General features: G+C 41.3%; 2 protein-coding genes across 2 annotated transcripts in view; both read left to right on the top strand.

Moving 5' to 3' along the window:
• The window catches only part of cenpk (centromere protein K), a 4327-nt gene extending 2086 nt beyond the window's left edge, over positions 1-2241 (top strand). Inside the window, exons 7-10 of the mRNA XM_061093873.1 lie at positions 71-169; positions 304-439; positions 555-608; positions 1683-2241. Of these exons, the coding sequence (XP_060949856.1) occupies positions 71-169; positions 304-439; positions 555-608; positions 1683-1838 (445 nt within the window). The 3' untranslated portion in view covers positions 1839-2241. The remainder of the gene's footprint in view (positions 1-70; positions 170-303; positions 440-554; positions 609-1682) is intronic.
• A 1017-nt stretch (positions 2242-3258) lies between these two features.
• Positions 3259-12645, top strand: LOC133019990 (stromal membrane-associated protein 1-like). The gene is made up of 10 exons (XM_061086592.1): positions 3259-3519; positions 3962-4095; positions 4976-5061; positions 5170-5245; positions 5357-5419; positions 5513-5588; positions 7750-7880; positions 9489-9696; positions 10481-10818; positions 11963-12645. Exons 1-10 carry the CDS (start codon positions 3402-3404, stop codon positions 12095-12097), a joined length of 1365 nt encoding a protein of 454 aa, XP_060942575.1. The 5' UTR covers positions 3259-3401; the 3' UTR covers positions 12098-12645.
• Positions 12646-13447: the final 802 nt, after the last annotated feature.

Genomic DNA, 13447 nt, shown 5'->3' with positions numbered 1-13447 from the left:
GTTGTGATTTCAGCAGAGGTTTTCCTTTTGTTAAGCTCTGTTTATTGCTATGAACATTTTTGTTTCTCAGTGAGCTGAAGTGGTTGGAGGAGAAGAAACAGGTGCTATTAGCGGCCAGTGATCGCGCTGAACGACTTCAAATGGACAAGGAGAAAATATCAGAGCTGAGGTGAGCATGGTGGCAAAGTCACACAGAACCAGAGGACTCTACGCTATGAGGTGCATCTCAACATGTGAAGTGCCGTAAAAATGTGGGAAGAGGGAAAAATTATGTAAAAAATAATTGAAACATGCTTTCCACAGTGTACTGCGGGACACCAAGGCCAAAATCCAGAAAATGAAGGTGTACCAGGAGACGTTGATGGAGTGTCTGGGGGACGTCCTGGAAAAGCATGCTCCTCTCCCTCAGATTGAATTCAGTACAAACAGGAAGAAGACGGTGCAGTGGCCTGCGTTGTGTTGTCTGATTGAGCATTTACAGACTGTCAACATGTAAATATCTGTGCTGTTACTGCTTCTGTGCTGCTTACAATCGTTTGTTTTTTCATTTTCAGAACATTGACCTGGGGATAAATGGAAACTTGATTTCACTTAATGAAATCCTGGAGGTAAGTTTTTATGCACCACATAATAAGAATTGAATTGAGTTTTTGTAAAACCATCTGATATTAAGCTTTGTTCATCCTAACAGATGCTTACTGTCAGTTAGTCTTATTCTGAAAAGGGAATTGAAGACATTTTCAGAGATTATTATTTGAACAACAGAGCCACGAGGGCAAATACATTTTTCACCCTGACTTTAATGAGTTTCGTTATTCTGTCAGGATAAGAGTGAATAGTAAGAGCAACATGCCGCCCACACAAAAAAAAATATCTTACCCGAATCCCTGACTTGCCTTGTTAAAGAAAGTGAGAAAACATAACTAGGACCCATCTCCTTAAAGGTCCAGTCTGTAAAATATAGGTAAAAGGTTCTATAGGCAGAAATTGAATATAAAATAATACTACTGATGTATTAACTCTTGTGTTTTATTTAAGTTACACAAATTGTTGTTTTCTTTACCCTAGAATGGGCCCTTTATATTTGAATACTTTATGTTTACATCAGGAGCGGGTCCTCTCTCTGTAGGCCACCGTGTTCTTTACAGTCGTCCAAACTGGATAAAGAAGTTTTCATGAAAACTGAAGGCTACTGATGGTTCCCCAGTTGTGCAGATCGCTTAATTTTAATACTGTATTGGTATTTTAATTTTTCATAGCACGTCTAAAAAACTTAAAAAAACAAGCATGTTGTGATGCACCTGTGGTAGCTACTGAATGGTGCAGTATTTTACAATAATAAACACAATGTCTATACTTTAGTTGTTTATATTTCCTATAGAGTTATAGTCATACTCCCACCCCAACCATATAAACTCCCTGCACTCCACATATAGTACAATAATGAATGTGTGTATGTCATACTTATTTTCAGCCACAAATATAGCTGAGTATGAGGCAATGACCCATACCATTTAAACATAAATATCCTTTATTTGGGCGTGAGGCAGATCTCTTGTCATCTCTCTCCTTCTCCTGTCTAAATCTAGTGTTTTATGTTTCACTGAAAAAGTTATCATCTTGCACTATGATTGTAGATGTGCTTAACCCAAGTCTCACCTCTATCTCCTGTTCCCCCGAAGGTGCTCATGAACAAGGTCCTGAGCACACCACACGACACCTATGTGACGATAGATGACACATTCTGGCCACCGTACATAGAGCTGCTTCTCCGCTACGGGATTGCAGTGAGGCACCAGGAGAATCACTTCAAGATCCGCCTGGAGACCTTCTTTTAGGACAGTGGTGCATTAGCCATCTCAGGCACCATTTGTAAGTGTTTCTAATTCCAGTCGCCTTGTACAGTCCTGCTGTTGTGTATATATATATATATATGTGTGTGTGTGTGTCTGTGTGTGTGCGAAAGCTGATATGAAGACAGCTGTTAAAGCAACAAGGCTTGTACGTTTCTGTATGTGTATGTCTGTTGTAGAGTGCATATTAAAGATAGCATTTCCTGAAATGCCCATTTAGGCTTTATACAAGTAGGTTTTATGTTAAGATCCCATTTGTACAGAATAACCATGGACTATTTTACATTTAACATATCCTTTTGTCTAAATATTTCCCTGGATTATAGTTCCATAACTGTTTTCATTTGCCAGGTTCAATTTGTAATAAACAATGTATAGTATGTAAGTGTTTATCAGTGTCCTTGAAATTCTTATATTCAGTTTTATTTAGAGTGTACAAAACGTTTGAGGCCTATAGATATACCTGTATATATGTACAAGTTATTCACTAGATTGTTTTTTATTTTCTTGTTCATATTCAATAAACTTTGGAGCTGATGTGATGCTATGTTGCCTTCATTGGATGATTATCTAATCTCAAAGCACTTGGTTTGAGACCTTACAATATAATAGATGAACACAACAGTTCCCCCTTTAGAACCAGACCCACTGTGAGCGGCCATCTGCCTCTACCGGTTGTGTTGAGTGGAGAAGACATTAGGAAAAGAGGAGTTAGTTCCTGGTGCAGTTCTCGTGACAACTTGTGATAGCTGCAGTGACAGCAGGAGTAACTAGGAGGAGGATAACAGCAGAATCTATAGAGAAAAAACACGGAGTAAATTATGCTGTTTCGAGTTTGAATGTCGGGGCTAATGGACACTTGTATGACAGCACACGAGCAGTATGGAGGGGATTTTAGTTTTTTTTTATGTTTTTATACATTTGAAGGAGTCCCAAATTACCTCAATTGGAATTGTATTTGGCTGCAATGCTGTTTATCCCTGAAACTCCAAAAGTTTTGTGGACTCAAACACTTCACCCACCCCGGAATTTTCATTTTGGGTGAACTATCCCTTTAAGCACCTAGGAATGGTTGTTATAGCACAATTAATAAATTATATTTATAGATGTAATGATTTTATCAATGATTTTACCTGTTGATAGTTAGACTTACACTACTACTAATAATAATAACACTATAATAATAGGTGAGTGGTGTCAGATCTGCAGCTCTGGAGTCTGAGAGAGAATGTCTCCAGTAAATGTATCACTGACAAAGAGCTGATAAACTCATGATGGATTTTTGATAAAAAAAATGAAAAACTTAATTCACAAAAAAAACACCGTGCGTCACACGACGTCAGCACCGTCGTCCAATCCGGTGACGCCGCCGCGTCAGCGCTAGAATTCCTGTGGGCGGAGTCAGGATTCCGGTTCCGGGTGTTTTCATTTCCCTACTCGGAGGCGTCCGGTCCTCTGATTATGGTCTTTTACCAGAAACGACTTTCGATCGACTGATTCTCGCAGATCTCTCCTCGTCGCTAACGCCCCGCCGCCGCCGCCGCGAACATGGCGACCCGCTCGGAGAGAGAGAAGGCCCTGAAGCTGAACGAGCAGCACCAGGCCATCCTGTCCAAAATGCTGAGGGAGGACGACAACAAGTACTGCGCCGACTGCGAGGCGAAAGGTGCGAGGCTCACACCGTCGACTCGTCGTTTCCCCTCTTCCTCCACAAAGTTCACACTTTCACTCGGACTCCGCCGCTAACGCCGAGGAGCGACACAACATAGAATAGCCTGGCTAAGCTAACCCGCTAGTTCGCCACTGGCTCGGTTCAGTCAGATGACACCTCTTCCCCCCTGGGCTAAACTAAGTGGCTAACCATTGAGCTAACTTCTCTAAACCAACATAAGCTCCCCGGAAGCGTCCCTGCCCCGCCGGCTCCAGCAGCTCGGGCTCCGGGGTGTTACAGGCGTCTGACTTCCGGTGGTAGCTCCTCCACTGAAACCACCCAGTGATCTCCGTGTTGGCTCTTTAATAAAGAGTTCAAAGTCTGTATGTCAACGTGTTTCTTCACGCATCTCTCGGTTTAAAAACAAAATCCCCTTTGTTGCTCTTTTCTTCGCCAGGTCCAAGATGGGCATCCTGGAATCTGGGAGTGTTCATGTGCATCCGGTGTGCGGGCATCCACAGAAACCTGGGGGTGCACATATCCAGAGTGAAGTCAGTCAACCTGGACCAATGGACCTCGGAGCAGATCCAGGTACTGTTTGCTCGTTGATCAGACAAGATACACATCGTTCATCCATGTTGGGGAAATCCACTTGTAGCAGCAGGTCGTCTAAACGAGAGATCAATAGAGTAGACAAAGGAATTGAGAATGAAAAGGCACAATTATATACAAATATGGAGAATATTAACATTATATGCACTCTTTTTATACTGCGTTGTTGTGACTCAAGGGTTAGAGCCGGTCGTCCACTTAACAGAAGGTTGCAGGCTTTTCAGTTCCTCAAACCGGTTACCATTTCCAATTTCACAGTTTACATTGACTCACTAGTGTGGATCAAGTGTCCTCCCTTTCCCATGATGCAACTTGATAGCCTGCTAGGCTGCCGCATCAGGTCATTTGGACGTTACCATAACTACCGGTTTTCATCTTGCAAATAACCATTAATGAGACTATTCCAGTCATAAATTCAACTGTGAAGCACTTTTTCTGAAAGCTTCTATATAAACCCCAACTTTTTAATACAATTGTGTGGCAGATATTAATGACTCACATCAGACAGGGTAGTTTAACCCAAATTTGAGAATCTCTCCCATCTTCACCCTCCAGCCTTCCACCAGCCCTGCACAGTATACTGTACACTCACCTCTCATAAACTCCACACCCCTGGTTTGCAACACAAGCTTTTCCCTAATGTGTCAAGCCGAGATAACCAAAAAACTGTGATAACACCCACAGGGTTATTTTCTCATACATCAGAAAGCGTCTTCTTTTTTTCACTGGCTTAGCAGGACGAGTGATGATGAGCAAACCAATAAAATCAGAGTGGAGAACCCCTGTAAATATTTCAGTGTGCCTTTATGAAAAGTTTCCCTCTTCCTATTAACCCTTCTGTCTTTCCTTTTAATTTCAGAGTATACAGGATATGGGTAACACCAGGGCCAGGCAGCTTTATGAGGCCAACCTTCCAGATAGCTTCAGAAGACCTCAAACAGACCAGTATCCTTCAGCCAGAGAACATTCACGTGAAAAAAGTGAAATGATGTAGAGAAAGTCATTTGTTTTGAGTTTGTATGTTGCCTCTTTTTCCTTTAACTCTGGCCCCAGAGCAGTGGAATTCTTCATCAGGGATAAATATGAGAAGAAGAAATATTACAGCAAGAATGTGACCAATGGGAGCAGTGTAAGTACAAACAAAAGTGTTTAATATTTCAACATAACGTTGATTAAGCTCCTCCATCAATGTTTTTTGTGTTTGTCGGTGGTTCATGTTGAGTTTCTTTTGTGTTTTCAGCCTAAAGACAGTAAGAAAGAGAGGGAGCCAGACAGAGGAACCAAGGTGTCATCCTACACCAAGGTATCACAACACATCACTTTGTGAATAGATTTCTATAGACATGCTCCTCTGCACTGTTTTTGACCCATTCTGACAATTCTTTATTTTTTAAAGAGTGAAGAGACCAGGCCAGTTCCCAAAATCAGTCCCTCAAAGACTATAGAACCTGCTGTGAACCTACTAGGCCTTGGTGAGTGTCCTTTACCTGGAAATAAAAACAATCTGAAATAAACAGTGTGACGGAGATATTGCTCATGGAGTGAGGCAGACTATGACCTCAGCATGTAATTGTTGACATAACAAATGACTGGACAAACTTGTTAAGCTGGTTGTTACATGTTCATGGACTTGGGTTGTCATGATGTGTTATTGATCCTTATTTACTGTAGGAACAACAGTGTATTCATATAGGATGGGTTAAGGTTGGCTTACACTGTTTGGGTGTAGCATGTTGGTGTTGTGTTCTGCCTCAGATTGTGTATCAATGTTCCCTCACAGCAGAGGAGAGCTGCCCTGGGCTGTGATAGTGTGGTTCAGGATTCAGCCGGGGCCAAACCCTGACTGTCCCCCACAGGATTGATCCAGTCCGGTGATAGCACGAGTGCACCTTCATGCGCACACAAATCGCCCTCATGTAAAACAAAAAACAAATGACAGAAGTTCCCGCGTGTAAGAGAACAGCATTGAATTTGAGTGACACTAGTGGTTAAGCGCACAGTTGTAGCTGAAACTACTAGGTCTGGCTGTCTGTGTGGAACTACATGAGCTGGAGGACACGTTTGCAAGAGGGAGAATGAGCATATAATGAGCAAATAGCATTGCAGACAGCTTTACAAGCAAACAACTACCCTAGAGATCTCTAATGCTATTAAGAGAAGCATACATTTTCTTATGGGTCATTATAAAACGGTGGCAGGACAAATTAGAACATGGTGGGCAGCCACGGCTAGACAACAGGTGGGAAACACTGCTGTCCCCGTCTTCAGTTTGTGTTGTCACTGCACAGGCTGGTGTATTGTCCCCAGTGCAAGGGTGCACACATTAGAAATGCCATCTTGCCATCTTTTGTGTTGAGTGTGAGAGTTGCAATACTTTGTTGAGCTCCTCAGAATTTCTGTGTACACATAAATGCCTCTGTGCAAGCTTTTAGTTTGCACGCCATCTACAGAGGCCTGGGCCACGGTGTCCTGTGCGAGTATGAACAAGGTTTAAACATGTTGATGCGTATTAATCAGGCCATTGACTTCAGAGATCTTCTTTAAAAGGCTCTTTCAGATCGTTATAAGTGCCTGTGTAACACAGGAAGTGTGTGTCTGTACATTCCCTTAAAGACAGAACCCTCAAGGTTCTGGGATCTGCTGAGCTGTAATGAAGTCTGCTGTTCTTTTAAGTTTCGGCTAATACAAACAATATAAGTCCCCCCCCCCACTGCTTTGCATTAACTTTCTACCAGTAAACCACCATTCTCCAGAGGAAGTGCCACAGCTGCGCACTCACCCACCATAGAGAAGTAACTTCCTGTTTCACTTTCAATGCGGGTCTAGACCTTTTTAGTGCTTTTATTTTGGAGGATCAGTGTTAAATATCACAGTGATAAGAAAGAAGACAAAATAATTTCCAGTGATAGCACAGCACAGGCATCTTAATCCTATGAAGCAGTGGCGAGTGAGGTCATTTTGGTTTTCATAATTTAGGTTTGCTCATGGATCCACTGCTGTGTCAGTTGTTCAGTGGTTAGTTGTTATGTGGGTATTTCTGTTTGGACATATATCTGTTTAAATCTGCTGTTTTTCATAATCGTATGTTCGGGTAGAACTACATGTTATTGTTTTCATTGTATTTGATTTGTGTCCTGTCTTTTAAATGCAACATCTCTGGTGTTAGTAATTAAACGACAACACTTCATTATGGCTGTTTCATTTACAATGTTGAGGTAATGGCGTTTCTGCCACTGATTGGAGGGGTTTTGCAAGGTCTGGATGGGAGGTTTATTTTTATTTTAGTTTTGTGGCTGATGAGCTACTATGTGTAAGCTGATTAATTTTTTATGGACTAGCCATTATCCTCACTGTGTTGGCAGTTGTGCAGCAGTGGGAGGGCACTGCAGTTAAATAAATACAAATGGTACACAGTCCACCTCCAGTAAACAGGAGATCTGCTGCTTTGAAACCACTTTTCTCTGCAGTTAGAGGTTGTATTAGGATTTAATAGAGTAGGATTTTAAAGATGCAGGTAGAATATCATTGAGAACTCATCAGTGAATTATGATGAATTCTTACAGTGTTTCCTTTCCTAATGGTGTATGGTAATGTTACACCTGTAAAACCCGTTTTTTCCCTTTTCTTACACAGACGCACCAACAGCTGCATCAGCTAACAATGGTAGCACGAGCACAAGCCAGAACAACAATGACCTGGATATATTCGGCCCCATGGTATCCAACCCCCTCCCGGCGTCCTCATCCGCTCCTCAGTTTCCTCAGGTAAAACCAAACAATAACTCCCAAGTACAGATTTAGTGCTAATTTCTAAATATTGCTCAGCGGGGTCGAACATTAATGGTCGTCTTGGTGTAAAACAAAAATTAAATGTGCGATAAAAAAATAAAAAGTCAAATGATTATCAGCAGCAGGGTTGGGCCACAGGACGGCAACAACCCAGATGGATGGCCTCAAATGTAATACAGGCTCGGACGCAATAACGAAAATAAACCCAGCAAATCAGGTTTATGACTTAACATGAAAAATTACGCTGCAACAAATCATCATTTACACTAGCCATTCATTTATTGATGATTATTTTTCCAAAAATGGTGATACATGCTCAAATCGAGTCCTTCGAAGCACATCTTTTCTGACCAGCACACACCAAACACATTTACAACAGTAGAAGCAGGGAAAAGCAGCAAACCCTCATATTTGAGAGGAGCAATATGTATTTATAATGACAATTTTAAACAATGATGATGTTTAGATGTTTGACAATATAATTTATTGACTAGTTTTTCCCCTTTTTTACATAGTTTACTGTGCTCTTGTTCGGGCTGCCCATGTTTACGTCTACCCGACTGAAATATCTCTGCGGGAAGTTTTTTCTGCCTTTGTTGTAAATTACCCCGTTTGCTTCGTTACCAAGCAAATCCACTGTCTAAATGTATTTTGTATGAAAATATTTTTCTATCTTGTGTTTTTTTATTACCGAAGTTGAGCCCTCTTGAATGTAATAACTGGGCTTCACAGAGAGAGATATACAGGGGAGAAGATGAAACAAGTCTGTGTGTGTGTGACAGAAGAAGAGTAAAACCAGACCTTTGTTATGTATGAAATATAAACTCATGGTGCTACTTAACTGTGTCTTGGCACAGGTACTGCGACTAAAATAACTTGTGAGATGTTGGGGATTTAATTAACCTTTTTTATGGCTGAACAAGCTACGACCAGGCCACAGCTGAATTATGGGATGTTATTGTGCAGCACAGACAATTTTCACTCACTCCATTTATTTCTGGATAAAATGTGGAAACCATCCTGTTAATTTTGGCTAAATACAGCTCGTGGCTGTTTGCCCATGTGTGACAACCAGGTCCAAAAACGGCCCAGACTCACAGTTATTCTAGTATGTAGTCTCTGTAAACAGATTTTGCATGTGAGTTTGAATAATCTCTGAGGAACTAGACTTTTGGACGGAAATGCTTCTGGTTACCATATCTAGTTTGACTAGTCACGTTTAAGCAGGTTTTGGTTGCCTGCAGGTAAACAGTCCGTGTGTAGAGCAGAGGCGGAACACAAGGACAGAAATGCATCAGCTCTGGGCGTTTTCGTTTATTTGCATTCATAAAGAGATAGCTGCTTATAGAAAGTAGCCAAAATGTCTGTGTTTGTGTTTGAGGAAATTCAAACCCTTCCACCTAAAAGCTTTGAGTCCATCCTTAAAATGGACTAATTGATTTTATCTCTATTTTTGCTGGGTGATGTTTTGTATTTTTAATACAAAACAGTTAAATAATTATTTTAAGGGTTTAACTCATTAAATCAGATTTTTCATCACCAAAACCGTTGACGCTCACCTCTGGATTTCCTCCCTCTCTCCAGGTGAGCTCCAGTAACGCGGCCAGCACTCCAACACAAGCTCCCGCAGCAGGAGTGGGAACCAGCTCAGCGTCGGGGCAGGGAGAGCTCGACCTGTTCAGCGACAGCAGTAGCACCACTAAAACAGATGACACGGTCAAGAAGCCCCTGTCCAAGGATTCCATCCTGTCCCTCTATGGAACCAACAGCATGTCCCACCCGCAGCCCACTGGTGAGATCTGAAGCCGTCTGAAATTCATCAAAACACAAGCTGATGTGAAATACCGCTGTATAAACCACCATGCACTGTCACCTATTTTTAAAATGACGGTTACATCCTTACATCACCAAGGGGTCCAGGCCTACAAAAACAATACTTTTTTAATAGCTTGAGAAAAATATCAAAAAAACGTTTCTAAAGGCAAAGAAGCCTATCAAATGTAAAATGTTGTCTTCCCAGTTATATCCCAGAAGTTTGACAGTTTGTCTTAAATAAGCAATATTTTAATTTAAATAAGGAACTTTCTGGTCACATTTAGGTTTGTCCCAAACAATTGCTGTGTTTAATACCCAGCCCTGGTCCCCTCTGTTTGAACCACTCTGCTCTGTGGTTGCTGGACACGCACATAACAACGTTTTATCATCATTTGTTTAGTGAATAAAGCCAAAGTCTGTTTTTCTCAGCTGCAGATTGAATCTCTGCTTGTCCGTCCATGAATATTTCTTCTTAGTGTTTTTTAGCTTTGCCATCTCTCCTCTCAGCTGTGGTAACATGTTTTTTTTGCCAAGCAACACCACTGGTTTCCAGACAGAGGGAATAGAATTTTCCAACTCGATAGCACAGAAGTTTCCCAATACTTCTGCCTGAAATACAAACAAATGTGTCTCAAACAAATTAGTTTACAGCCAAATATTTAACACGCTCTGGAAATCATCCTCATCTAACACATACAGATACTGGGATGTAATATTAGTTTGCATAACGTTGTTCCTCTTTTTCCTTCGTCGTCCCTCAGCTGGCATGTTCATGGGCCCCTCCCAGATGCAGTTCCCTGTCCAGGCCCCTGCTGGTTACCAGGCCTTCCCCGGCATGGGCACAGCTATGCCATCCACAACCGTCATGGGTGCCATGATGGCTCAGAGCGGGGCAGCCATGATGGGGCCCAGCCCGGGCATGATGGTCGGGATGACAATGACCAACGGCTTCATGGGAAATGCGCCCGCCACTGGTGTGATGGGTATGGCCCCGAGAATGATGGGACCACAGGGCGGAGCGATGCCTGCAGGCATGGTGCCTGCTCAGGGCATGTACGCCATCCAGCCCGGGCAGCAGGCCCAGTGGAACATGGGTCAGGTACGGACACACTGTCACTGCAGCTCTCATGAGATTATGTAACAAACAAGCAGCGCAACAGTAAATCTTGTATTGTCGGGTTGTGTCAGGTGTTTGAAACTTCTCTGAAACCGGTGACCGCACCCAGCTGTGGTGATGCATTACACAATGGTGCATTGTGAGAAGCCATACTGGACGGGGCGGGGGCAAAGCATTTAACCACCACTAGATGGCAGCACAAGCATGCTTTTAGAAATGGAGCTGCAGCACAAATCCCCACTCAATTCATTATCTTATCATCTTTCCAGTTTATCCCATAGAGTTCATTAGCGTATCGCAGGTTTTTAAAAAATAAATAAGGTACTTTTTGTTTAAAAAGGTTTTAAACAGCAACAGGAATGTCTTAAAAAACAAAAATAACCTTTCCTGACTTTGGGGGAAGTTTAAAGAGTTGTGACCTTTTGCAGTCTGACATCCAATGGCATATCAATTATATCGCCTCCCATTATTAGTATGATTGTTAGTATAAATATTTTCCTTTTTTATTTTTAAATACTACCTGCTAAACTGTATAGTCCATAATGCAGCACAGCAATGTTAAAGCTTCTTCAACCAGTTTACTACACCTTGACGGAATTTCTTGGCAGAAATATTCACACTCACTCACACAGTTGTCTTTAAACATAGCAAAACTGCTAGAGTACGTTTTAAATTTGCTTTATATTAACTACAATAAGAGGCTAAATATCTACAAACCTTGTGCCATTATCAGCCAGGTGTAATACACACCTTCCATTTTATCTAACGTCTTTTTCTTTACCTACACTACCCTTTCAAAATAAAAGTATATTGTATCTCCTACCATTTCTAAATAAAAGGTACCGACTTCAAAAGTGCCTATGTTTGGACAAAATTAACACAGATTTCAGAAGATATCTTTATCTAAAATATATTATCATGGAAACAACATATTATTTAGGTCATTTACAGGCAAAATGTGTGAATATATTAAACATAAAAATATGATTAATTTGGATAATCATGTCTCAATAAATCTTGAGACCGGGTTCTCTACTCTTCAGTACAAGCTAGGGTCATAAATCAGTTATTGTATGTTTCATCGATGTTAATTTTCCAGTGTTGCTCCTCTGTCTAACATCTGCAGATGAACCAGCAGATGTCAGGGATGACTCTGAACGGTGCAGGAGGTCAGATGACCTTTGGCCAGCCTCAGTCAGCCATGGGCGGTTGGGCAGCAGCTGGATCAGGCCAGACTCTGAGCACACAGCTATGGAAGTGAGCCGTGGAGCAGGTCGATGGTCAGGCTGAGTAAGAGTCGAGGTTGCAGAAAGTGCAAATGTATATCTTGTGCTTCTCTGTGCTTCACTATGAACTGATGCCTATCTCCATCACTGTCCAGCCTTCAGAACATGAAAATTGTATCTCTTTTTTTTTCTCCTCCTTCTCCCTCTCTCTCTCTCTCTCTCTTTCTCTCTATTGTGTGAGTGAATTGGGAGTCATGCAGGATTACAGCCTGGCAGTTTCTGCCTGTCGTATGGTTTTTGAACATAACTTTTATTTTCCTTTTTTGGAAAAGAAAAACTACAAGGAGATAACAGTCCCAACAAAAATGATATCGACATATCAGAAAAGCTGCAGGACCAGTTACACAAGCTTTTATTGTATCACTGTATCATTATAAGATTGTAGAACATTTAAATGAATCATATTTAAAGGGAGAAGATATGACTCTTCTAGTCTCAGTACTGCTCCCAAATGTACAGCGCTGTATAACCTTCTTTTAAAGTACTTGTGGTTCCCCTATAAAATTAAAGTGATAATAAATAATATGCTTTGATGTGTCGTCTATCATTCACCTATTGTGCTTGTTAAAAGGCTGGAAACTAAGATTCTGTTAATACTGTTAATGAGGGTTGGTGTTAATATGAAGGTCTCACTTGTACTAATGCAAAACTGTGGGGTCGTGAGAGAGAGGAGGATGGTCACAAGATGATTTCCAGAAATATTATACAATTTTTAAATATCTTGCAGGATCGTATTTTAGCCATACTTTTTTCCAAAAGCTAAAACATACTAGGTATATTTCAAATAAAACCATGGCGATGATAATCTGCCTTTGATTGTCTTTGTTTACATCATGTGACCCCTGAGGAGATTCTGACAGATTGGTGGTTGCATCAGTTGCAACAGGTCATTAAACAGCACCACAGGAAATTACGCAACATGATCACTTTGGGGATTTTTTTTGTTTGTTAACTTGATAAAATCAGTTTCCTGAGGGGTCACATGTCGCTTGCTCAGTCATTTTAGGGGTCATAGGCGGAAATGTTTGGGAACCTCTGTTTTCATGTACAGTTACATTTATTTGGATTGTGTCAACCACAACAAACACAATGGAGGAGTGTTATTTTAATAGTAAAAGTTGGTTATTTATTTAGTAAAGCTTAATCTTGGTTTTAGAGAACCAGTCCAATCAGTGTGTTGGTGGAGAACATGGCTCACAACATAGTGGAAAGGGGAACTGTGTTTGTGCCGTTGGGTTGGAATTAATTCAGTGGGAATCCTGGTGTGTTTGGTAGGAAATACCAAAACAACTGCACATGCAGGGACACACTTCATCTCCCATTTG

The sequence above is a fragment of the Limanda limanda genome, chromosome 2 (genome assembly GCF_963576545.1).
Source record: "Limanda limanda chromosome 2, fLimLim1.1, whole genome shotgun sequence".
Classification (NCBI taxonomy): domain Eukaryota; kingdom Metazoa; phylum Chordata; class Actinopteri; order Pleuronectiformes; family Pleuronectidae; genus Limanda; species Limanda limanda.
The sequence above is the reverse complement of the archived record's forward strand: the minus strand, read 5'-3'. Positions and strand labels throughout refer to the sequence as shown.